This window comes from Heterodontus francisci, chromosome X (genome assembly GCF_036365525.1).
Source record: "Heterodontus francisci isolate sHetFra1 chromosome X, sHetFra1.hap1, whole genome shotgun sequence".
Classification (NCBI taxonomy): domain Eukaryota; kingdom Metazoa; phylum Chordata; class Chondrichthyes; order Heterodontiformes; family Heterodontidae; genus Heterodontus; species Heterodontus francisci.
The window spans coordinates 19,528,772-19,555,190 of record NC_090421.1 but is presented as its reverse complement, the minus strand read 5'-3'; the positions used below and the strand labels follow the sequence as shown (position 1 = coordinate 19,555,190).

The 26,419-nt window shown below is 49.5% G+C and overlaps 2 protein-coding genes across 4 annotated transcripts in view; one reads left to right on the top strand and one right to left on the bottom strand.

Moving 5' to 3' along the window:
- Window positions 1–12,443, top strand: part of LOC137358582 (gametocyte-specific factor 1-like) — a 43,093-nt gene extending 30,650 nt beyond the window's left edge. For all 3 annotated transcript variants that reach the window (XM_068024579.1, XM_068024581.1, XM_068024580.1), the window contains exons 5-6: window positions 6,603–6,675; window positions 11,685–12,443. In XM_068024579.1, coding sequence (XP_067880680.1) covers window positions 6,603–6,670 — 68 coding nt within the window. In that variant the 3' untranslated portion in view covers window positions 6,671–6,675; window positions 11,685–12,443. The remainder of the gene's footprint in view (window positions 1–6,602; window positions 6,676–11,684) is intronic.
- On the bottom strand, window positions 7,312–25,926 carry LOC137358657 (mucin-2-like). The gene is made up of 7 exons (XM_068024802.1): window positions 24,908–25,926; window positions 23,228–24,320; window positions 21,249–23,090; window positions 20,014–21,021; window positions 19,022–19,095; window positions 11,204–11,279; window positions 7,312–7,464 (listed from the first exon to the last, which is right to left on the bottom strand). The coding sequence occupies exons 1-7, from the start codon at window positions 25,924–25,926 to the stop codon at window positions 7,312–7,314; spliced, it is 5,265 nt and encodes a 1,754-aa protein (XP_067880903.1).
- Between the last annotated feature and the right edge of the window lie 493 nt (window positions 25,927–26,419).

Below are 26,419 nucleotides of genomic sequence, written 5' to 3'. Positions count from 1 at the left end.
ATATTGTAGATCAACCGTGATCTCGTTGAATGGTGGAACAGGTTTGAGTTGCTAAATGGTTACTCCAGTCCTTAACACTGAGCTACGCAAGGAGTTATTAAGCCAGATGACCTAAAACTTGGTCAAAGAGGGAGGTTTTAAGGAGAATCTTAAAGGAGGTCAGGTGGAGAGGTTTAGTTGAGAATGCCAGAGCTTGGGGCTCAGGCAGCTGAAGGCACGGCCACCAATGGTGGAGTGAATTTTAAAATTGGGTTGCTCAAGAGGCCAGAGTTAGATGAGCGCAGATATCTTGGAGGGTTGTGGGGTTGGAAGAGATTAGAGATGGGGAGGAGCAAGACCATGAAAATAAGCATGAGAATTTTAAGATTGAGGTGCTTTAACTGGTTGTAAGTCAGCGAGCACAGAGGTGGTGCATGAACCGGACTTTGTGTGAGTAAGGACTCGGGCAGCAGAGATTTGGATGACCTCAATTTTACAGAAGGTAGAATGTGAGACACCAGCCCGGGGTGCATTGGAATTGTCAAGTCTAGAGATAACAAAGGCATGGATGAGGACTTCAGCAGCAGAAGAGCTGAGACAGAGGCCAAGGCGGGCAGTGTTATGGAGCTGGAAATAAATGGTTTTAGTGATGGCGTGAATATGTAATCGGAAGCTCATTTCAGGGTCAAATATGACACCAAAGTTGCAAAAAGTCTCATTCTAACTGACGGTTGCCAGAGAGGGGAATGGAGTTGGTAAGGTATATAGGGAACGGAGTTTGAAGTGGGGAGCAAACACCATGGCTTCAGTATCCCAATATTTTTAATTGGATGAAATTTCTGCTCATCCATTCCTGGATGACAAACAGTTAGCCTGACAATTTAGAGATCGTGGAGGGGTCGAGAGTGGTGCTGGTGAGGCAAAGCTGGGTGGATGTGAAAATTAATACTGTGCTTTGGAATGATGTCACTGAGGGGCAGCATGTAGATGAGAAATAGGAGGGGTGCAAGGATAGATCCTTGGGGGACACCAGAGGTAACGGTGCGGGAGCAGGGAGAGAAGCCATTGCAAGTGATTCTCTGACTGCCATTAGATGGATAAGAATGGAACCAGGTGAGAGCAGTCCCACCCAGCTGGACGACAGTGGAGGAGGATGGTGTGGTCAACCATGTCAAAAGCTACAAACCGATTGAGGAGGGATAGGTTACCTTTGTGACAGTCACACAGGGTGTCATTTGTGACTCTGATAACTGCCGGGGTAGAAACTTGATTGGAGGGATTTAAACATGGAGTTCTGGGAAAGACGGGCATGGATTTAAGAGGTGACAATACATTCAAGGACTTTGGAGAGGAAAGGGAGGCTGGCGATGAGGCAAGGACGGTGGGTTCATGGGTTGGCTTTTTGAGGAGAGGGTGATGGCAAATTTGAAGAGAGAGAACAGTTAACAATATCAGCTAACATGGGGACCAGGAAGGGGAGTTGGGTGGTCAGCAGTTCAGTGGGAATAGGATTGAGGGCGCAGGAGTTGGGTTTTGTGGACAAGACGAGCTCAGGGCATGAGGGGAGATAGGAAAGAGAAGTGAGAGAAAGATGAGCATTCAGGGCTAGAGTGGGGGGAAGCTGAGAGGAAATTTGCCTTCCCTCAAAAATCTGCACATGCTGATTCTAATGGGATATAGAGTAACAGGAACCCTGAGATGTTCTCTTCCTCCCCCTTTCTGCTCTATAAAGTGACTTTGTAAGGGACCTTTCATTTCTAAATCCTCTAGGATTTGTTGAAGATTGAATATTTCTTTCAATCAGTTCTAACATTCTCTTACACTTCCTCCTCTCGACCTCCCTTTTCATCTTTAGATTCGCTTTCTCCCCTTTGGCCCATTTTTGGGGATTGATTATTTAGCTTACACTTTCTCTCCAGGTTTATGTTTATCCCGCATAGTGTAGTTTGAAGAGGTTTTTTTTCTTCAATTGCTTGCAATTCCTGTGCCATGGTGTCTTGAGGAAACCACATGCGTAGGAAGTGGCTCCAGCAGCTTGAGCAGGTTTTCCAAGCTTGAGGGGCAGCTGGCGTCACTGTGGAGCATCAAGGAGGATGAGTTTCCTGCCTATTGTGTTCCAGGAGGAGGTCACCTCACAGGCAGTGAGAGTTCAGGATCGTAGATGAATGGCCACTGGAAGAGGCAAGAGGTGCAGGAGTCTTCAGGGTGTGTGCCACTCTCAACTCGGCATTGGAGACTGTTGGGAGTGACTACATCTTGAAGGAATGCAGTCCAGACCATGGCACCAAAGGTTAAGGGACTGCACTTGAGGGAACAGCAAAGAGCAGAAATGCAGTCATTATAGGAGATTCCATAGTTCGGGAGACAGACGGGCATTTCTGTAATTGTCATTGTGAGTCCCGCATTGTGTGTTGCCTCCCTGGTGCCAGGGGAAAGGACATCATGGAGAGGATGCAGAATATTCTGCAGGGGGAAGTGAGTGAGCCAGAAGTTGTGGTATACGTCAGTACCAACGACAGAGAAGCAGGAATTGGGTTCCTATGATCCGATATTCAGGAGCTAGGGAGAATGTTAGAGCAGGACCTCGAAGGTAGTAATCTCTGGATTACTCCCAGTGCCATGTGTGAGCAAGCATAGAAATAGGAAGATGGGGAGGAGCCATGCCTGGCTGAGGAATGGTACAGGAAGAAGGGCTTCAGATTCTAGGGGCATTGGGACCAGTTCTGGGGCAGGAGGCACCTATTCAAAAGGGACAGGTTGCACATCAACAGGACTGGGATCAATGTCCTTGTGGGTAGGTTCTCTGGAACTAAGTTTGCTGGGGAATTGGTGCCAGCATATAGAAGTAGAAAAGAGGAATAAGGTGCATAAAGGAGTGAGCATGTTGGACAGTACTGGAGAAGAAAGTAGTATCATATTAGATAGGAGCAGACTAAGGAGGACTACGAGGAATAAAAAGACAAGTTTTAGACAGGTGGGCCAAATGGACCAAATGTCTGTGGGGGTGTGGGGGGAGTATTTGGGTAAGAGTCGTCGTCATCTAAGGTCTAGATTAATAATGGAGAAGAACAAGGAAGACTCTAAAGTAGAACTTCTAAATTGGAAGCGGACTAACTTCAATGGGATGAGAGGGGATCTAGCCAGAGTAAAATGAAACCAAAGACTGACCAAAAAAACAACAGTAATGGAACAATGGGTGATGTTTAAGGAGGTGATGTTTCAGGTACAGGATAGGTACATTCCAACAAGGGTGAAAGGTTAAGGGAACCAAAGCCAAGGCTCCTTGGATGACGAGGGAGATTGAGAATATTATGAAACAGGTAAAAAAGGTGTATGATGCATGTCAAGTGAATTCTTCAAGCTAGAACCAGGAAAAATACAATAAGTTGCGAGGGGAAGTGAAGAGGAAAATAAGACTGGAAAAGAGAAAATGAGAGTCGAATGGCAGCCAACATAAAAGGGAACACGAAAATCTTCTACCGGCATGTAAATAGTTAATGGGTAGTAAGAGTTGGGGTGGGGCCTATTAGGGACAAAGGTGATATGTGCATAGAGGTGCAGGGCAAGGTGAGAATGCTGAATGGGACGAATTTTACCAGGCCCCCAATGTTGGGTCGTGGCGGGCGGGCCCAGAAAATGGCTCCACGACAGGCCCGCCAAGGGCTTTGATGCCGGGAAGGCCCAGCCCCATATTGCCGGCGGCGGCGAGGCCTCGTGGTGGCCCCAACCCCCCCGGGCTCGGTGGCGGCATAACAATTTAAATATGTTAATACATTAACATTCATGAATTAATCACTGACCTGCTGCTGCTGGCTGTCCCTCTGCGATATTCCGGTCGGTTGCTGGAGATCTGATGTGGGACACTGGTGGGGGGGGGAGGGGGGGAGCAGATAAGTTTTCAGGTTTGGCTGAAACCTTTTTGATTGGTCTAGGAGATGGTGGGAAAGGGTAAAGTTCAGAGTTGCCAAACTATTTGGTGGTGGGGGGGAGGTTGGGATTTCAAGATAAGTTTTCTTTTTTGAGGTGAGGAGATGGGGAAAGTAATATATTGTCTGGTCAGTGGGGGTGGGAGAGGGGCTTGAAACTTTTATTTAATTTGTTACTTTAAATGAGTGTTGCCTGGAACTTTAAAATTTCAAATGCAATGGAAGGGCTTGAAGCCCTTTTAAAAATGGCACTAGCGCCTGCGCAGTAGTGCCGGATGCCATTGCTGGGGACAGAGTGCCCGCCCCCTCCATGTTATCGGGGGTGGCCGGTCCGCCCTGGCCATTTAAATGAGCCACCACCACCTATAATATTGCGGCAGCTTCGCGACGGGCGGTCTGCGTGGGCGGACTGCCATTTTTGAAGCTTGCTGTCGAGACCGGCAGCAAGCTAGTAAAATTCAGCCCAATGAGTACTTTGTATTGGTGCTTACTAAGGAAGAGGATGCTCCAAAATATCTGTAGAAGCGGAGATGGTAGAGGAAATGGATGTGGTGAAAATTGATGGGCTGGATGTGCTGGAAAGATTGGTTATGCTTCGAGTGGATAAGTCACCTGGTCTGGATGGCTTGCATCCCAGGTTGTGAAGGGAAGTGAGAGTAGAGATAGTGGAAGGGCTTTCCATAAACTTCCAATCTCCCCTAGATACAGGGGAGGTGCCAGAGGATTGGAGAGTGGCAAATGTGACACCCTTATTCAAGAAATGATGCAAGGATATTCCTGGTAACTACAGGCCAGTTAGTTTAACATCAGTGGGGGGTAAGGTTTTAGAAACAATATTCAGGGGGAAAAAATCAACAGGTACTTGGAGAGGTTTGAGTTAGTTAAGGAGAGCCAGCACGGATTTGTAAAAGGCAGATCGTGCTTGACTAATTGAATTTTTTGAAGAAGTAACAGAAAGTTGAAGGAAATACAAGTTGAAGGACGGAAAACAGGGAGTGGTGGTAAATGGTTGTTTTTCAGACTGGAGGATGGTAAACAGTGGTGTTCCCCAAGGGTCAGTGCTTGGACCACTGGATATAGGAATACAAAGTAAAATTTCAAAATTTGCCAGTGGTACCAAACTTGGAGGTGTGGCAAATAGTGAGTTTGATGCCAATCAACTTCAACAGAACATAGGCTAGCAGAATGGGCAGACAAGTGGAAGATGGCATTTAATAGAAATGTAATGTGATGCATTTTGGCAGAAGGGATTGGGAGATGTAATGTAGATTTAATGGTGCAGTTCTCAAGAGTGTGTTGGAACAGAGGGATCTGGGGGTTCACGTGCATAGATCATTGAAGGTGGCAGGACATGAAGAAAGTGGTTAGCAAAGCATATGGCATCTTGGGCTTCATAAATAGAGGCATTGAGTTAAAAAGCAGAGAAGTTATGCTGAACCTTTGTAAAGCTCTAGTTAGGCCACAACTAGAGCATTACATCCAGTTCTGGTCACCGCACCTCCTCCGGAAGGATGTGAGGGTCCTTGAGAGGGTGCAGAGAAGATTTACCAGAATGGTTCAAGGGATGAAGGATTTTAGCTACGAGGTGAGGTTGGAGAAGGGGAGGTGGTGGCGTAGTGGTATTGTCACTGGACTAGTAGCCCAGAGACCCAGGTTATTACTCTAGGGACATGGGTTCGAATCCCACCATGGGAGAAGGTGGAATTTGAATTCAATTACTAAAATCTAGAATTTTGGGGCGGTGCAGTGGTTAGCACCGCAACCTCACAGCTCCAGTGACCCGGGTTCGATTCTGGGTACTGCCTGTGCGGAGTTTGCAAGTTCTCCCTGTGACTGCATGGGTTTCCTCTGGGTGCTCTGGTTTCCTCCCACATGCCAAAGACTTGCGGGTTAATTGGTAAATTGGCCATTGTAAAAATTGCCCCTAGCCTAGGGAGGTGGTAAGAGAATTGAGGGAAGGTTGGGATGTGAGGGGGAAAATGGGATTATTGTAGGATTAGTATAAATGGGTGGTTGATGGTCGGTGCGGACTCGGTGGGCCTAAGGGCCTGTTTCGGTGCTGTATCTCTCTATGACTCGAAGCTGGTCTTGTTCTCTTTCGAGCAAAGGAGATTGAGGGGAGATTTGATAGAGGTGTGCAAGATTATGACTGGTTTATATAAGATAGACAAGGAATAGCTGTTCCCATTAACTGATGGTACAAGGACTAGGGGACACCGATTGAAAATTTGGGGCAAGAGATGCAGGGGGGAATGTGAGGAAGAACTTTTTCACACAGTGGGTGGTAATGACCACATTGCTGTCTACGAGGGTGGTGGAAGCAGAGACAATGAATGATCTTGAAAGGAAATTGGATGGGCATCTGAGGGAAACCAGGATTGAGCGGAAGAATGGAACTGACTGGATTGCTCTACAGAGCTAGCATGGACTCTATGGGCTGAATGGCCTCCTTCTCTGCAGTAATGATTCTCTAGACTCTGACTCTGACAAAGCTTTCAATAATTAATTTCTTTTTGACTTCATTTCTCACTGTGTTGAAGCTTACTGTTTTTAAAAAAAAAAATCTTCTCCAACTGGTTGCTAAATGTTGTATTTTCATCCTGTGTAACCATTGGTTCTAACTCTGATGGATAAATAAAGCAGGATATGCTGGCTGGGATGAGTTGGCATCAATTGCTGTTTGTTTTCCCTCTACAGAAGAGGAAGAGGTCTCGTCTCCTTTTGTCTTTGGTGAGAGTAAATTTCTTAATGGCAAGAAGATCTAGGGGAGGTGAGTATACTGCTATTACTCTGGTGAAATGGATTCTGAGAAACTTCTGGTATCCTTGTGTATAAGTTTGAAAGGATCAGAGAGACACTCCATTCTGGGATGGCAACTTTGCATGCTGTTGGGAGTGAATCAGCCTTAAATATGCTACTTAAAATGCAAGTTCTCTCTTTCAAACATCCCAAGTTGTTTCACATACCTTTTTGAAGTAGGCACTGCTCTGAGTGCTCTAAATAAGGTCTCTGAAACAGAGATAAACGGCCAGTTGATAAGTTTTGGTGATGTTGATTGAGGAGAAATATTGGCCAGGTCATCAGGTGAGGGCGCTCCTCTTCAAATTGTGCAAGAGGATCTTAAACGGCCAACCGAATTGGCAGGCAAGACCTTGCTTTAATGGATCTTCTGAAAGATGGCACCTTTAGCAATGTAGCATTCTCTCAGTATTTCACTGGTGTCAGTCTAGATTACGGGGTTCAGTCTTCGAGTGACTTTGAATCTAGGACCTTTTGACTCTGGCAAGAATCCTTCAATTGTAGGGCAGTGCTGGGTAACAGTTGACAAGTGCAGCAAAAATCTTTTTCCAGAAAGGATGACCACCTCTCGTCGGTGTACTCCAGTATAAAAAAAAACTTAAAATGATCATTTTATGCTGCTTTGCACCACCTTGCCTATCAGATCTGTAACCACTTCAAAACTCCAGTAATCTGGCCAGACACAAGCTTGCCCTTCTGAACTCAAACTGCGCTCTCCAATCACATTTAATTCTTCCAGATGATGCAACATGATGGTGCTCTGTGTATAGCAAAATGTATGAGATTTTCACTTGATTCAAGTTATAGCACAGAGCAAAATGGCTGTCCCTCCAAAGGAAGCCTGCTCATTAAAGCATATGTGTTGCATTGAATTACAATCGAAACAGGCCGTTCATCCAACCAGTCCGTGTTGATGTAAATCCTCTACACGAGCGGTTTCCTAATCTTGCGTAACCAGCCTGTCCCCCATCTCCCTTTTATCCCCCTTTTCTTCAAGCACCTATCTAACCTATTCATAAATATTGACATGGTCGCTGTTTCAATCACTAACTCCAGTTATGAATTCTACATGCTCACAATCCCTTACTTGAACATTTCTCCTGCTTTGTCCCACATCTGAATCATTGACTTTAGACTTTGAATGGCGCAGTGGTTAGCACCGCAGCTCCAGCGACCCGGGTTCAGTTCTGGGTACTGCCTTTGTGGAGTTTGCAAGTTCTCCCTGTGACTGTGGGTTTCCGCCGGGTGCTCCGGTTTCCTCCCACAGCCATAGACTTGCAGGTTGGTAGGTAAATTGGCCATTATAAATTTCCCCTAGTGTAGGTAGGTGGTAGGAGAATGGTGGGGATGTGGTAGGGAATATGGGGTTAATGTAGGATTAGTATAAATGGGTGGTTGTTGGTCGGCACAGTCTCGGTGGGCCGAAGGGCCTGTTTCAGTGCTGTATCTCTAAATAAAAATAAATAAATAAATAAAAAGGAAATTGGGCAGGGTGTAAAACAAGTGGACAATTTTGCTATTGCCCATTTTGCACAATTACCGAAGACTAATTTTACCCCCTTGGGCTTTTCAATCTTGAAAGGAGGTTTCTGAGAGGTGATCTTTACACAAGTGTATTAGAAGGGGAATGGAGAAGGTAAATCCATGATATCTCATTTTAAAGTAAGTTGGACAAGGGGCCATCCGTTGCAACAAGTAAAAGATGATTTTAAAGACTGATGTCAGGAAATTCTTTGACTGACATATGGAATGGACTCTTGGATAAAGTAGTGGATGGGGAAACACAGATTTCTGCAATAACAAGAAATAGGAGCAGGAGTAGACCATTCGGCCCCTCAAACCTGATCTGCCTCAACTCTACTTTCCCAACTGCTCCCCATATCCCTTGATTCCCTGAGAAACCAAAAATCGGTCTGTCTGTCTCTCAGCCTTAAATATATTCAATGATGGAGCATCCACAACCCTCTGTGGCAGATAATTCCAAAGATTCACAACTCTCTGAGTGAAGAAGTTTCTCCTCATCTCAGTCCTAAATGATCAGCTCCTTATCCTGAGATGTGCCCCCGCCCCCCACACCCGCATTCTCGATTTCCCCAATCAGGGGAAATGACCTCTGTGCCCACCCAGTCAAGACCCTTCAGAATCGTGAGTTTCAATGAAATCACACCTCATTCTCATGCCCACACGTTGGGGGAGTGTAGGATTATTGTGGATGTATGAATCAGGATGGGCTGAATGGCCTTCCTCTGGTTACTTGTAATTAATTCAGGGTAAATAATTTAACACTCAAGTGAGGGGAAATTATTTTTAAGGGAGATGAATTGCTACATTTGCACAAATCCTGTTTGGTCGGAAGAATGAGGAGAGGCAATATAAACAAAACAGCACAGTGTTAAAGGGGGTGTAGGACCAGAGACACCTTGGAGTGTGTAGACACAAGTATTTGAAGGTGGCAGGACAAGCTGAGGTTGTTTTTTTGTTTTTAAAATTTAAAGCATATGGGATTTTTGGCATTTATTAATGGAGGGAAAGAGTACAAAAGCAAATTGCGCTCAACCTTTATAACACTGGTTCGGCCTCAGCTGTAGTACTGTGTTTAATTCTGGGCACCACACTTTAGAAAAGATGTCATTACCTTGGAGAGGGCGCAGAAGAAATTTGCTTAGAATGGTGCCAAGGATGAGGGACTTCAGTTATGTGGGGAGACTGGAGAAGCTGGTGGTGGTCTCCGAACAGTGAAAGTTACGGGGAGATTGAATAGATGCAAAATTTGAGTGTTTTTTTTGATTGTGAATAAGGAGAAAATGTTTCTGCTGGCAGGAAGATCCATTGGCAGAGGACATACCCAGGGATGGTGATGGAGGGGTTGGTCATTCTGGCATACAAGGAAGCCATTAGGCCCATCAAGTCCATGCTGTCTCTCTGTAGAGCAATCCAGTCAGACACATTTAGAACATAGAACAGTACTGCACAGTACAGGCCATTTGGCCCATGATGTTGAGCCGAACCTTTAACCTACTCCAGGATCAAACTACCTACACACCCTTCATACTACTATCATCCATGTACCTATCCAAGAGTCGCTTAAATGTCCCTCATGTATCTGCTTCTACTACCACCGCTGGCAGTGCATTCCACGCACCCACCACTCTCTGTGTAAAGAACCTACCTCTGACATCTCCCCGAAACCTTCCTCCAATCACCTTAAAATTATGCCCCCTGGTGATAGCCCTTTCTGCCCTGGGAAAAAGTCTCTGGCTATCCACTCTATCTATGCCTCACATCATCTTGTACCCCTCTGTCGAGTCACCTCTCATCCTTCTTCGCTCCAATGAGAAAAGCCCTAGCTCCCTCAACCTTTCTTCGTAAGACATGCCCTCCAGTCCAGGCAGCATCCTGGTAAATCTCCTCTGCACCCTCTCTAAAGCTTCCACATCCTTCCTATAATGAGGCGACCAGAACTGGACACAATATTCCAAGTGTGGTCTAACCAGGGCTTTATAGAGCTGCAGCATAACCTCGCGGCTCTTAAACTCAATCCCCCTGTTAATGAAAGCCAACACACCATACGCCTTCTTAACAACCCTATCAACTTGGGTGGCAACTTTGAGTGATCTATGGACATGGACCCCAATATCCCTCTGTTCCTCCACACTACCAAGAATCCTGTCTTTAAGCCTGTATTCTGCATTCAAATTCGACCTTCCAAAATGAATCACTTCACACTTTTCCAGGTTGAACTCCATCTGCCACTTCTCAGCCCAACTCTGCATCCTGTCAATGTCCCGTTGCAACCTACAACAGCCTTCCACACTATCCACAACTCCAGCAACCTTCGTGTCATCGGCAAACTTACTAACCCAGCCTTCCACTTCCTCATCCAAGTCATTTATAAAAATCACAGAGCAGAGGTCCGAGAACAGATCCCTGCGGAACACCACTGGTCACCGAGCTCCAGGCTGAATACTTTCCATCTACTACCACCCTCTGTCTTCTATGGGCCAGCCAATTCTGTATCCAGACAGCCAAATTGCCCTGTATCCCATGCCTCCTTACTTTCTGAATGAGCCTACACACTTAAGTGGCATTTAAGTGGTCATTGGATAGACATATGGATGAAAATGGAATAGTGTAGGTCAGATGGTTTCACAGGTCGGCGCAACATCGAGGGCCGAAGGGCCTGTACTGTGCTGTAATGTTCTAATTCTAAAAATCCTACCATGGGGAACCTTATCAAACGCCTTGCTAAAATCCATATACACCACATCCACTGCTCTTCCTTCATCAATGTGTTTTGTCACATCTTCAAAGAATTCAATAAGGCTTGTGAGGCATGACCTGCCCCTCACAAAGTCATGCTGACTGTCTCTAATCAAACTATGCTTTTCCAAATAATCATAAATCCTGTCTCTCAGAATTTTCCCCCCTGCAAATTTATTTCTCTCAAAATGTCCATCCAATTTCCTTTTGAAATTATTGATTGTCTTTGCTTCCATTACCTTTTTTTTTTTATGCAGCAGTTGTGATCTGGAAGATGGAAGTAGATTCATCTTTCGAAAGAGAATTGGATACATCCTTGAAGAGGAAAAATTTGCAAAGCAATGGGGCAAGGGCAGGGGAATGGGATCAATTGGACAGGTCTTTGAAAGAGCTGGCACAGGCACAATGGGCTGAATGAACTCCTGTGCTCACCATTCTATGATTCTATGGAAAGCTAGTTATATACCTCCCTTTAAAATATTTCTTTGCTCAGCTTTCTTTTTTTTTTAAAAAGAGAATGTTCTGCAAGCATGTTGAGCTCTTCAATATCCCTCATGGTTTCTGGGCTCAAGTCTTTGTTTTGTACCTTAGTAACTTTCTCCTGGTCGACTTTCTATATAAATAGAATCTTAATGTCAAGTGTTGTGATAATCATGTGTTTGGAAGATATACCTGCTAGAGCTCAAATGACTAATGAACTGAATTTAACTTTGTTTCCAGAGCACAAGAATGTGAAAGGATGTGCTTCATAGTGACTGGCTGTTGTCCTATCCATGATTTTACAAGGGCTCAAGAAATTTGTGTTTCTTAATTGTACATTTTACAGGAAATTCCAAATTTTATAACTGATTTAACTGATTTTAAATGTGGGTTTTTAATCTTGTACTGGGAAATTATTTTGATATGTTATGGTAGATTTTTGAAGTTCCTGCATAAGCTGAGATACTGTGGGTGCAGAGCAGAAAATTGTGGACCCACATTTTTCCATTTGCTGTTTGCGTCTGTGTAAATACTCAAACTCTACCCTGCAGTGAATTCCAAGAATTGTTCCAATATTGTGTGTTACTTTTTCTATGGATTGGCTGAAACTTGAATTGATATATTGCCGTTGGGGAAACTCCCTCAGTACTGCACCTAGTGTCAGCCTGGATTACGTACTCAAGTCTGTGGAATGAGGCTTGAACTCTCAATCTTCTGACTGACAGCGCTACCACTGAGGCTGACAAACGAGTGATTCAAGCTTTCCTTAATGTGTAGTTTCTCACTGTTCTAGATGAACGTATTTTCGTAGAATCAGCTGCCACTTCCATTCACTCCTTCCCCTACAAGCTTTGCAATGGCAGATGTTTATTGTGCATCATGCTGTGTAGACTGAACATCTATTGCTCATAGTATCTCCCATTTGATTTTTAAACTATTGCCTTGACCTGTTTTTGGACAGAGCCAATTTAACCCTCTCCCTTGATAATAGAATTAAAATACTGATGCGAGAGTGTGTTTTTTTTTTTAAATGGAGGAAACAAAACTGGTGCAAGGTTCAAGTGAGGAAAAACAGAGCTCACAGCAATGAGAATACTTTTATTTTGATGGAAGCTTGCCATATCTGGAACATTTTGAAGTATTTTGTAGCTTGAGGTGCAATGACTATTCTGTAGACAAATGTGACAGCCATTCTGTGTGAGATTTCTCCTTTCCCCCACCCCACCCCAGATACAAGCAGACAAGACAACCATTTTTGGTGTAGTTGGTTGAGGCATGAATTCTGCTCTTCAGACTAGTGTGGAATCTTTATCATCCTCTGTGATATCTCCTCTCATTTTGGCTGCAGCATCATGTTAGGTTTCAACACCTGGAGCCTGCTTCAGGTTTCCCTTTAGGGTTCAGAGATGGTCTTAATGCAGGAAAGGAATTTAACTTCTGCATTGTCCAAATTCTATGGGCGGCACAGTGGCGCAGTGGTTAGCACCACAGCTCCAGCGACCCGGGTTCAATTCTGGGTACTGCCTGTGTGGAGTTTGCAAGTTCTCCCTGTGTCTGCGTGGGATTCCTCCGGGTGCTCCGGTTTCCTCCCACATGCCAAAAGACTTGCAGGTTGATAGGTGAATTGGCCATTATAAATTGCCACTAGTATAGGTAGGTGGTAGAGGAATATAGGGACAGGTGAGGATGTGGTAGGAATATGGGAATAGTGTAAGATTAGTATAAATGGGTGGTTGATGGTCGGCACAGACTCGGTGGGCCGAATGGCCTGTTTCAGTGCTGTATCTCTAAACTAAACTAAACTATTTAGCATGTGCAAGGATACTCATATTAAACAAGTAACCTTGCCTTAAACATCAAATCGCCTCAAATTGGCACAAAATGAAATGGAGTTGAGCATTTGTACTGGAATTCTTCAATTAGGAAATATAATCCATGGGAGCCAAAACCCACAAAGATTATGGAAAAGGACAAGTAGCAATCTCAAGTAAAAACAATGCAGGGAGGGCCAATTTCAGCAGGGTGAGTAGATCTAGCTCATGTAACTGGCAATCAAAAATTGATAGGCAAAACTGTAATTAAACAATGGGCTGCCTTTAAAGAGGTGATGGTTCAGGTACAGTCGAATTTCTTTCCCATAAGCGGGAAAGGTAGGGCAAGGAAAGTCAGAGCTCCCTTCATGACAAAAGAGATAGTAAGATGAAGAAGGGAATATATGTGCGAACTCGGCTGCCTACAGACAGTAACATTTGTGTCACAAGTGCTAGGTAATGATCATCTCAAATAAGAGCATCTAACCATCTTCCCTTGCTGTTCAATGGCATTACCATTACTGAATCCCCCACATCCTGGGGGGGGGGGGGGGGTCACCATTGACCAGCTGCATAAATGCTGTGGCTACAACAGCAGGTCAGAGGCTAGGAATTCTGTGGCGAGTAACTCGCCTCCTCTCTCCCCAGTGCCTGTTCACCATCTACAAGGCACAAGTCAAGCGCGTGGTGGAATACTTTCCATCTGGCTGGATGAGTGTAGTTTCAACAACACTCCAGAAGCTTGATGCCATCCAGGACAAAGCAGCCCGCTTGATTGGTACCCCATCCACCACATTCAACATTCACTCCCTCCACCATTGACGCAAAGTGACAGCAGTGTGTACCGTCTTATCTGAGGAAGGTTGCTCTTGCTATAGAGAGAGTGCAGAGAAGGTTTACCAGACTAATTCCTGGGATGGTGGGACTGAAGTATGAGGAGAGATTGAGTCGATTAGGATTATATTCGCTGGAGTTCAGAAGAGTGAGGGGGGATCTCATAGAAACCTATAAAATCCTAACAGGACTTGACAGGGTAGATGCAGGAAGGATGTTCCCGATGGTGGGGAGTCCAGAACCAGGGGTCATAGTCTAAGGATACGGGGTAAACCTTTCAGGACTGAGATGAGGAGAAATGACTTGACCCAGAGAGTGGTGAACCTGTGGAATTTGCTACCACAGAAAGCAGTTGAGGCCAAAACATTGTATGGTCTCAAGAAGGAGTTATATATAGCTCTTGGGGCGAAAGGGGGGAATGGGTTACTGAGTTGGATGATCAGCCATGATCATAATGAATGGCCTACTCCTCCTCCTATTTTTTATGTTTCTATGTACTGCAGCAACTCACCAAGGCTCCTTCAACAGTACCGTGCAAACCCACGACCTCTGCCGTCTACAAGGACAAGGGCAGCAAATGCATAGGAGCACCACCACCTGCAAATTTCCCCTCCAAGTCACACACCATCCTGACATGGAACTATATCACTGTTCCTTCACTGTCACTGGGTCAAAATCCTGGAACTCCCTTCCTAACAGCACTGTTCGTGTACCTACACCCCAAGGACTGCAGTGGTTCAGGAAGGCAGCTCATCACCACCTTCTCCAGGGCATTTAGGGGTGGGCAATAAATGCTGACCTAGCCCATGACTCCCACATCCCCCGAACAAATAAAAAAAAAGTAAAGAAAATGAGTGGCAACGAGAGAGTATGAGAGACTGGCAGCTAACAGAACAGGGAATCCAAAAGTCTTTTATAGACAAGTAAATAGTAACAGGGTAGGAACAATAGGGGTTAGGTCAATTTGGGACCAAAAAAGGATCTGCACATGGAGACAGAGGCTGAGGTACTAAGTGAATACTTTGCAACTGCTTTTACTGAGGAAAGAGATGCCACCAAAGTCATGATGAAAGTGGAGGTAGCTGAGCACTGGGCTGAAAACTGATTAAAAAGGTGGTGTTAGAAAGGCTGGCTGTACTTAAAGTTGATAAGTCACCAGGACCAGATGGGATACCTAGCACAAAGAAAGATAGTTGTGGTTGATGGAGGTCAATCATCTCTGCTCCAGGACATCATTGCAGGAGTTCCTCAGTGTAGTGTCCTAGGCCCAACCATCCTCATCTTCATCAATATCCTTCCCTCTACCATGAGGTCAGAAGTGGGAATGTTCGCTGAGGAAGCACCATTCGTGACTCTTCAGATACTGCAATCATCTGTGCCCACATGCAGCAACACCTGGACAACATTCAGGCTTGGGCTGATAAGTGGCAAGTAACATTCGGGCCAGACAATGACCATCTCCAACAAGAAAGAATCTAATCATCTCACCTGAACGTTCAACAGCATTACCATTGCTGAATTCCCTCACCATTAACAGGCTGGGGGTTACCATTGACCAGAACTTAACTGGATCAGCCACATAAATACTGTAGCTCGAGGAGCAGGTCAGAGGTTGGGAATACTGTGGCAAGTAACTCACCTCCTGTCTCCCAAATGCCTGTCCACCATCTACAAGGCACAAGTCAGGAGTGTGATGGATGCCTGGATGAATGCAGCACCAACAACATTCAAGAAACTCTGAATGTGAAGGAATGGAGCCATAATGAGGGGCTTTTTTTATATATTCATTTATGGGATGTGGGTATTTATTGCCCATCCCTTATTGCTCTTGAGAAGGTGAGCTGCTGTCTTAAACCACTGCAGTTCTTGGGTGTAGGTGCATCAACAGTAGTTAGGAAGGGAGTTCCAGGATTTTGACCCAATGACAGTGAAGGAACGGTGATATAGTTCCAAGTCAGGGTGGTGTGTGACTTGGAGGGGAACTTGCAGGTGGTGGTGGTCCCATGCATCTGCTGTCCTTGTCCTCCTAGTTGGTAGAGGTTGTGGGTTTGGAAGGTGCTGTCTAAGGAGCCTTGGTGAGTTGCTGCAGTGCATCTTGTAGATGATACACACTGCTGCTACTGTGCGTCGGTGGTGGAGGGAGTGAATGTTGAAGGTGGTGGAACACATAGAATAGCAACCTAAGGCACTTCACAGAAATGTAATTGAACAAAAATTGACACCAAGCCAAAGCAGGAGGTTGGGGAGAGTAATGTAGTGATTAAGTCAGTGGATGTGGAATAATTCAGAGAACACAAATTCAAATCCTACCATGCCAATTTGAGAATTTGAATTCAGTTTAAGATTGTTCAGCCGGCACAGACACGACGGGCTGAATGGCCTCCTTCTGTGGTTTTCTATGGTTCTAGTGTTGGAAAGAGATGATGTCCTTGAGGGGGCAAGGACAGAATCCATTTGGTTAGAGCTGAGAAGCAAAAGGGGTATGATCATGCTGCTGGGGGTATTCTATAGGTCTCCAAATAGTGAGAGAGAGAGAGAGAGAGTAGCAAATCTGCAGGGAAATCTCAGAGATGTGCAAGAACTATAGAGTGGTGATGGAGGACTTTAATTACACAAATACTGATTAGAATAATGTTAGAGTAAGGGGTGGGGGGGGGAGGAATTTCTTGAATATGTTCAGGAGAACTTCCTTGATCAGTATGTTCTCGGTCCAACTAGGAAGGAGGCATTACTGAATCTGGTGCTGGGGAATGAGGTGGGACAAGTGGACCAAGTGTCTGTGGGGTAACACTTGGGTAAGAGTGATCATTGTATCATAAGGTTTAGATTAGTAATGGAAAAGAGCAAGGAATAATCTAAAGCAGAACTTCTCAATTGGAAGAGGGCTAACTTCAATGGGATGAGAGGGGATCTAGCCAGGGTAAAATGGAACCAAAGACTGACAGAAAAAACTGTAACGGAACAATGGGTGATCTTTAAGGAGGAGATGCTTCAGATACAGGATAGGTACATTCCAACAAGAGCGAAAGGTAAGGGAACCAAAGCCAGGGCTCCTTGGATGACGAGGGAGATAGAGAATATTATCCAACAAAAAACAGGGTGTATGATGCATGTCAGGTGAATTCAAGCGAGAACCAAGCCAAATACAGTAAGTTGCGAAGGGAGGTAAGAGCAAAATAATACTGGAAAAGAGAGAATATGAAAATAGAATGGCAGTCAACATAAAAGGGAGCCCCAAAATCTTCCACCAGCCTGTTAATGGTAAGCAGGTAGTAAGAGGTGTGGTGGGGCATGTTGGGGACAAAGAGGGTGACATATGCTTAGAGGTGCAGGGCAAGGCTGGAATACTTGATGAATACCTTGTATCGCATTTGACTAAGGAAGACAATCCTGACAAAATATCGCTAGAAGCGGAGATTGTAGAGGTAATGGATGGGGTGAAAATTGATAGGCAGCATATACTGGAAAGGCTGACTATGTTGAGAGTGGATAAGTCACCTGATCCGGATGACTTGCATCCCAGGTTGCTCAAGGAAGTGGGAGTGGAGATAGCGGAAGGGCTCACCATAATCTTCCAATCTTCCCTAGATACGGGGGAGGTGCCAGAGGATTGGAGAGTGGCAAATGTGACACCCTTATTTAAGAAAGTTCCTAGTAACTCCAGGCCAGTTAGTTTAACATCAGTGGGAAAGGTTTTAGAATCAATAATCAGGGGAAAAAATCAACATTAACTTGGAGAGGTTTTAATTAATTAAGAATGGCCAGCATAAATTTATAAAAGGCAGATTACGCTTGACTAATCTAACTGATTTTTTGACAAAGTAACAGGGAAGGTTGATGAGGGGAATATGGTGGATGTTGTCTATATGGACTTTAAGAAAGCATTTGACAAAGTACCACATAAAAGGCTGGTTAGCAAAATTGAAGCTCATTAAATAGGAGGGTCAGTGTCAGCTTGGATAAAAAAAATTGGCTTAAGGACAGAAGCCAGCGAGTGGTGGTTGTTTTTCAGACTGAAGGATGATCGACAGTGATGTTCCCCAAGGTTTAATGCTTGGACCACTGTTTTTTTGATATATATAAATGACTTGGATCTTGGAATACAGAATAAAAATTAAAACTTTGCCGATGATACCAAACTTGGAGGAGTGCCAGACAGTGAGGATGATACCAATCGACTGCACCAGGAAATAGACAGGCTAGCAGAATGGGCAGACAAGTGGCAGATGGAATTTAATGGAGAGAAGTGTGACAGAAGAGATAGGGAGATGTAATATGGACTTAATGACACAGTTCTAAAGAGCGTGAAAAGAAAAGAGGGACCTGAGGGTGCATGTGCATAGATCTTTGACAGGACATATTGAGAGAGTACTTAGCGATGCTTATGGGACCTTAGGCTTCATAAATAGAGTAGAAAAGCAGGGAAGTTATGCTGAACCTTTATAAAGCTTGGGTTAGATCCCAACGGGAGTATTTTGTCCAGTTCAGGTCACCACACTTCAGGAAGGATGTGAGGGTCCTTGAGAGGGTGTAGAGGAGATTTAGCAGAATGGTTCCAGGGATGAGGGATTTTAGTTACAAGGTTAGGTTGGAGAAGCTGGGGTTTGCCTTTCAAGCAAAGGAGATTGAGGGGAGATTTGATAGAGGTGTACAAGTTTATGACAGGTTTAGATAAGGTAGACAAATTAAAGCTGTTCCCATTAGCTGATGGTACAATGACTAGGGGACACAGAGTTAAGGTTTTGGGCAAGAGATACAGGGGGAATGTGAGGAAGAACTTTTTTACACAGTGAGTGGTAATGACCTGGAACTCACTGCCTATGAGGGTGGTGGAAGCGGAGACGATCAGTGATTTCAAAAGGAAATTGGGTAAGCACTTGAGGCAAATAAACTTGCAGGGCTACAGAGATAGAGCAGGTGAATGGAACTAACCAGATTGCTCTACAGAGCCGCATGTACTTGATGGGCCGAATGGGCTCGTTCTGTGCCGCAATGACTCTATGCCACTGAGGAATATGACAAATTGGAGTGGGGACACACTTGACTGGAAACACACGGGAATGGGGACAGAATAGAATGGGCAATGCACTGGGAGTGGGGACACTATGGATTGGAGACACACCGGAATGTGAACAAAGTATGAATGGAAACAATGAGATAAAAACAGAAAGGGCTGGAAATACTCAACAGGTCTGGCAGCATCCGTGGCGAGAAGCAGAGATAATGTTTCAGGTTTTTTCAGTTTTTTTTAATTTAAAAAAAGTTAAAAAAGAGAAAGAAAATCCAGCATTTGCATCATTTTGCTTTTATTATATGAATGGAAACACTGGGATTGGAAATACACCAGAATGGGAACAGACTAGAATGGGAAACGCACTGGGAGTGGGAACACACTGGATTGGAAACACACCGGAATGGGAACAGACTGGATTGGAAACACACTGGGAGTGGGAACACACTGGGATTGGAAACACACCGGAATGGGAACAGACTCGAATGGGAAACACACTGGGAGTGGGAACACACTGGATTGGAAACACACCGGAATGGGAACAGACTGGATTGGAAACACACTGGGAGTGGGAACACACTGGGATTGGAAACACACCGGAATGGGAACAGACTCGAATGGGAAACACACTGGGAGTGGGAACACACTGGATTGGAAACACACCGGAATGGGAACAGACTAGAATGGGAAACACACCGGAATGGGAACAGACTGGATTGGAAACACACTGGAATGGGGACAGACTAGGATGGCAAACACAATGGGAGTGGGATCAGACTAGGATTGGGTACACACTGGAATGGGAATGGACTGTGATTGGAAACCAACTAGGATGGGAAACACACTGGAAGTGGGGAAACAATGAAAGTGCGAACAGACTGGGATTGGGTAGAGGCTGGCACTGGGAACAAACTGGCATCGGGTAGAGGCGGGCACTGGCAACGGACTGGGATCGGATTGAGGCTGGCACTGGGAATGGACTGGGATCGGGTAGAGGCTGGCACTGGCAACGGGCTGGGAGCAGGTAGGGGCTGGCACTGGGAACAAACTGGCATCGGGTAGAGGCGGGCACTGGGAACGGACTGGGATCGGATTGAGGCTGACACTGGGAATGGACTGGGATCGGGTTGAGGCTGGCACTGGGAACGGACTGGGATCGGATTGAGGCTGGCATTGGGAATGGACTGGGATCGGGTTGAGGCTGGCACTGGCAATGGGCTGGGAGCAGGTAGAGGCTGGCACTGGCAATGGGCTGGGAGCAGGTAGAAACTGGCACTGGGAACGGACTGGGATCGGGTTGAGGCTGACACTGGGAATGGACTGGGATCGGGTTGAGGCTGGCACTGGGAACGGACTGGGATCGGATTGAGGCTGGCATTGGGAATGGACTGGGATCGGGTTGAGGCTGGCACTGGCAACGGGCTGGGAGCAGGTAGAGGCTGGCACTGGCAATGGGCTGGGAGCAGGTAGAAACTGGCACTGGGAACGGACTGGGATCGGGTTGAGGCTGGCAATGGCAACGGGCTGGGAGCAGGTAGAGGCTGGCACTGGGAACGGACTGGGATCGGGTAGAGGCTGGCACTGGGAACCGGCTGGGATCGGGTTCTGGCTGGCACTGGGAACGGACTGGGATCGGGTTGAGGCTGGCACTGGCAATGGGCTGGGAGCAGGTAGAGGCTGGCACTGGGATCGGGTTGAGGCTGGCACTGGCAACGGGCTGGGAGCAGGTAGAGGCTGGCACTGGGAACGGACTGGGATCGGGTAGAGGCTGGCACTGGGAACTGGCTGGGATCGGGTTCTGGCTGGCACTGGGAACCGGCTGGGATCGGGTTGAGGCTGGCACTGGGAACCGGCTGGGATCGGGTTCTGGCTGGCACTGGGAAACGACTGGGATCGGGTTCTGGCTGGCACTGGGAACTGACTGGGATTGGGTTCAGGCTGGCACTGGGAACGGACTGGAATCGGGTAGAGGCTGGCACTGGGAATGGACTGGGATGGGGTTCAGGCTGGCACTGGGACGGACTGGGATTGGGTTCAGGCTGGCACTGGGAACCGGCTGGGATCGGGTTCTGGCTGGCACTGGGAACAGACTGGGATCGGGTTCAGGCTGGCACTGGGAACAGACTGGGATTGGGTTCAGGCTGGCACTGGGAACGGACTGGGATCGGGTAGAGGCTGGCACTGGGAACGGACTGGAATCGGATTGAGGCTGGCACTGGGAATGGACTGGGATCGGGTAGAGGCTGGCACTGGCAACGGACAGGAATAGGGTAAAGGCTGGCACTGGGATCGGATTGAGGCTGGCACTGGGAACGGACTGGGACTGAGATCGGGTAGAGGCTGGCACTGGGAATGGACAGGAATAGGGTAAAGGCTGGCACTGCGATCGGGTTGAGGCTGGCACTGGGAATGGACTGGGATCGGGTAGAGGCTGGCACTGGGAACGGACAGGAATAGGGTAAAGGCTGGCACTGGGATTGGACTGGAATCGGATAGAGGCTGGCACTGGGATCGGACTGGGATCGGATTGAGGCTGGCACTGGGAATGGACTGGGATCGGATTGAGGCTGGCACCGGCAACGGGCTGGGAGCAGGTAGAGGCTGGCACTGGGAACGGACTGGGATCGGGTTGAGGCTGGCACTGGGAACCGGCTGGGATCGGGTTCTGGCTGGCACTGGGAACGGACTGGGATCGGGTTGAGGCTGGCACTGGCAATGGGCTTGGAGCAGGTAAAGGCTGGCACTGGCAACGGGCTGGGAGCAGGTAGAGGCTGGCACTGGGAACGGACTGGGATCGGGTTCAGGCTGGCACTGGGAACGGACTGGGATCGGGTTGAGGCTGGCACTGGCAATGGGCTTGGAGCAGGTAAAGGCTGGCACTGGGAACGGACTGGGATCGGGTTGAGGCTGGCATTGGCAACGGGCTGGGAGCAGGTAGAGGCTGGCACTGGGAACGGACTGGGATCGGATTGAGGCTGGCACCGGCAACGGGCTGGGAGCAGGTAGAGGCTGGCACTGGGAATGGACTGGGATCGGGTTCAGGCTGGCACTGGGAACGGACTGGGATCGGGTTGAGGCTGGCAATGGCAACGGGCTGGGATCGGGTAGAGGCTGGCACTGGGAACCGGCTGGGATCGGGTTCTGGCTGGCACTGGGAACGGACTGGGATTGGGTTGAGGCTGGCACAGGGAACAGACAGGAATAGGGTAAAGGCTGGCACTGGGATCGGACTGGGATCGGGTTGAGGCTGGCACTGGGAACGGACTGGAATCGGATTGAGGCTGGCACTGGGAACGGACTGGGATCGGGTAGAGGCTGGCACTGGCAACGGACAGGAATAGGGTAAAGGCTGGCACTGGGATCAGACTGGAATCGGATAGAGGCTGGCACTGGGAACGGAGTGGGATCGGGTAGAGGCTGGCACTGGGAACGGACAGGAATAGGGTAAAGGCTGGCACTGGGATCGGATTGAGGCTGGCACTGGGAACAGACTGGGATCGGGTAGAGGCTGGCACTGGGAATGGACAGGAATAGGGTAAAGGCTGGCACTGCGATCGGGTTGAGGCTGGCACTGGGAATGGACTGGGATCGGGTAGAGGCTGGCACTGGGAACGGACAGGAATAGGGTAAAGGCTGGCACTGGGATTGGACTGGAATCGGATAGAGGCTGGCACTGGGATTGGATTGGGATCGGATTGAGGCTGGCACTGGGAATGGACTGGGATCGGGTAGAGGCTGGCACTGGGAACGGGCTGGGAGCAGGTAGAGGCTGGCACTGGGAACAAACTGGCATCGGGTAGAGGCGGGCACTGGGAACGGACTGGGATCGGATTGAGGCTGGCACTGGGAACGGGCTGGGAGCAGGTAGAGGCTGGCACTGGGAACGGACTGGGATCGGGTTGAGGCTGGCACTGGGAACGGGCTGGGATCGGGTTGAGGCTGGCACTGGGAACCGGCTGGGATCAGGTTCTGGCTGGCACTGGGAACGGGCTGGGATCGGGTTCAGGCTGGCACTGGGAACGGACTGGGATCGGGTAGAGGCTGGCACTGGGAACGGACTGGGATCGGGTAGAGGCTGGCACTGGGAACCGGCTGGGATCGGGTTCAGGCTGGCACTAAGAACGGACTGGGATCGGGTAGAGGCTGGCACTGGGAACCGGCTGGGATCGGGTTGAGGCTGGCACTGGGAACCGGCTGGGATCGGGTTCTGGCTGGCAACGAGAACGGACTGGGATCGGGTTGAGGCTGGCACTGGGAACGGGCTGGGATCGGGTAGAGGCTGGCACTGGGAACCGGCTGGGATCGGGTTCTGGCTGGCACTGGGAACGGACTGGGATCGGGTAGAGGCTGGCACTGGGAACGGACAGGAATAGGGTAAAGGCTGACACTGGGAACGGACTGGGATCGGGTTGAGGCTGGCACAGGGATCGGACTGGGATCGGGTAGAGGCTGGCACTGGGAACGGACAGGAATAGGGTAAAGGCTGGCACTGGGAACGGACTGGAATCGGATAGAGGCTGGCACTGGGAGCTCCTCTGGGATCGGGTAGAGGCTGGCACTGGGAACGGGCTGGGATCGGGTAGAGGCTGGCACTGGCAACGGGCTGGGATCGGGTTGAGGCTGGCAGTGGGAACGGACAGGGATCGGGTCGAGGCTGGCACTGGCAATGGACTGGGATCGGGTTGAGGCTGGCACTGGGAACGGACTGGGATCGGGTTCAGGCTGGCACTGGGAACGGGCTGGGATCGGGTTGAGGCTGGCACTGGGAACGGACTGGAATCGGATAGAGGCTGGCACTGGGAGCTCCTCTGGGATCGGGTAGAGGCTGGCACTGGGAACGGGCTGGGATCGGGTAGAGGCTGGCACTGGCAACGGGCTGGGATCGGGTTGAGGCTGGCAGTGGGAACGGACAGGGATCGGGTCGAGGCTGGCACTGGCAATGGACTGGGATCGGGTTGAGGCTGGCACTGGGAACGGACTGGGATCGGGTAGAGGCTGGCACTGGGAACGGACTGGAATCGGTTAGATGTTGGCACTGGGAACGGACTGGGATCGGGTTGAGGCTGGCACTGGGAGCTCCTCTGGGATCGGGTAGAGGCTGGCACTGGGAACGGACTGGAATCGGGTGGAGGCTGGCACTGGGAGCTCCTCTGGGATCGGGTAGAGGCTGGCACTGGGAGCTCCTCTGGGATCGGGTAGAGGCTGGCATTGTGAACTCCTCTGGGATCGGGTAGAGGCTAGCACTGGGAACGGACAGGAATCGCGTTGACGCTGGCACTGGGAGCTCCTCTGGGATCGGGTAGAGGCTGGCACTGGGAGCTCCTCTGGGATCGGGTACATTCTGGTACTGGGAGCTCCTCTGGGATCGGGTAGAGGCTGGCACTAGGAGCTCCTCTGGGATCGGGTAGAGGCTGGCACTGGGAGCTCCTCTGGGATCGGGTGGAGGCTAGCACTGGGAGCTCCTCTGGGATCGGGTGGAGGCTGGCACTGGGAGCTCCTCTGGGATCGGGTGGAGGCTGTCACGGAGCTCCTCTGGGATCGGGTGGAGGCTGGCACTGTGAGCTCCTCTGGGATCGGGTGGAGGCTGGCACTGGGACCAACTCTGGGATCGGGTGGAGGCTGGCACTGGGAGCTCCTCTGGGATCGGGTGGAGGCTGGCACTGGGACCTCCTCTGGGATCGGGTGGAGGCTGGCACTGGGACCTCCTCTGGGATCGGGTGGAGGCTGGCACTGGGAGCTCCTCTGGGATCGGGTGGAGGCTGGCACTGGGAGCTCCTCTGGGATTGGGTGGAGGCTGGCACTGGGACCTCCTCTGGGATCGGGTGGAGGCTGGCACTGGGAGCTCCTCTGGGATCGGGTAGATTCTGGTACTGGGAGCTCCTCTGGGATTGGGAAGAGGCTGGCCTGGGAGCTCCTCTGGAATCCAGTTGAGGCTGGCACTGGTAGCTCCTCTGGGATCGGGTGGAGGCTGGCACTGGGAGCTCCTCTGGGGTTGGGTGGAGGCTGGCACTGGGAGCTCCTCTGGGGTCGGGTGGAGGCTGGCACTGGGAGCTCCTCTGGGGTCGGGTGGAGGCTGGCACTGGGACCTCCTCTGGGGTCGGGTGGAGGCTGGCACTGGGAGCTCCTCTGGGGTCAGGTGGAGGCCGGCACTGGGACCTCCTCTGGGGTCGGGTGCAGGCCGGCACTGGGAGCTCCTCTGGGCTCGGGTGCAGGCCGGCACTGGGAGCTCCTCTGGGCTCGGGTGCAGGCCGGCACTGGGACCTCCTCTGGGCTCGGGTGCAGGCCGGCACTGGGACCTCCTCTGGGCTCGGGTGGAGGCCGGCACTGGGACCTCCTCTGGGTTCGGGTGGAGGCCGGCACTGGGAGCTCCTCTGGGGTCGGGTGGAGGCCGGCACTGGGAGCTCCTCTGGGGTCGGGTGGAGGCCGGCACTGGGAGCTCCTCTGGGGTCGGGTAGAGGCCGGCACTGGGAGCTCCTCTGGGATCGGGTAGAGGCCGGCACTGGGAGCTCCTCTGGGGTCGGGTAGATGCCGGCACTGGGAGCTCCTCTGGGGTCGGGTAGAGGCCGGCACTGGGAGCTCCTCTGGGATCGGGTAGAGGCCGGCACTGGGAATGGACTGGGATCGGGTAGAGGCTGGCACTGGGAACGGACAGGAATAGGGTAAAGGCTGGCACTGGGATTGGACTGGAATCGGATAGAGGCTGGCACTGGGATCGGATTGGGATCGGATTGAGGCTGGCACTGGGAATGGACTGGGATCGGGTAGAGGCTGGCACTGGGAACGGGCTGGGAGCAGGTAGAGGCTGGCACTGGGAACAAACTGGCATCGGGTAGAGGCGGGCACTGGGAACGGACTGGGATCGGATTGAGGCTGGCACTGGGAATGGACTGGGACCGGGTTGAGGCTGGCACTGGGAACGGGCTGGGAGCAGGTAGAGGCTGGCACTGGGAACGGACTGGGATCGGGTTGAGGCTGGCACTGGGAACGGGCTGGGATCGGGTTGAGGCTGGCACTGGGAACCGGCTGGGATCAGGTTCTGGCTGGCACTGGGAACGGGCTGGGATCGGGTTCAGGCTGGCACTGGGAACGGACTGGGATCGGGTAGAGGCTGGCACTGGGAACCGGCTGGGATCGGGTTCAGGCTGGCACTAAGAACGGACTGGGATCGGGTAGAGGCTGGCACTGGGAACCGGCTGGGATCGGGTTGAGGCTGGCACTGGGAACCGGCTGGGATCGGGTTGAGGCTGGCACTGGGAACCGGCTGGGATCGGGTTCTGGCTGGCACCGAGAACGGACTGGGATCGGGTTGAGGCTGGCAC

Excerpts from the sequence above, each read along its gene's own strand:
- LOC137358657 (XM_068024802.1), bottom strand. The coding sequence starts at position 25,926 with ATGCCAGTTTGTTCCCAGTGCCAGCCTCTACCTGCTCCCAGCCCGTTC. Across the intron at positions 24,321-24,907 it reads TCCACCCGATCCCAGAGGAG|AGGAGTTCACAATGCCAGCC; the intron begins GTCCCAGTGCCA and ends ACCCGATCCCAG. Across the intron at positions 19,096-20,013 it reads CCCGCCTCTACCCGATGCCA|TGGCATAGAGTCATTGCGGC; the intron begins GTTTGTTCCCAG and ends CATATTCCTCAG.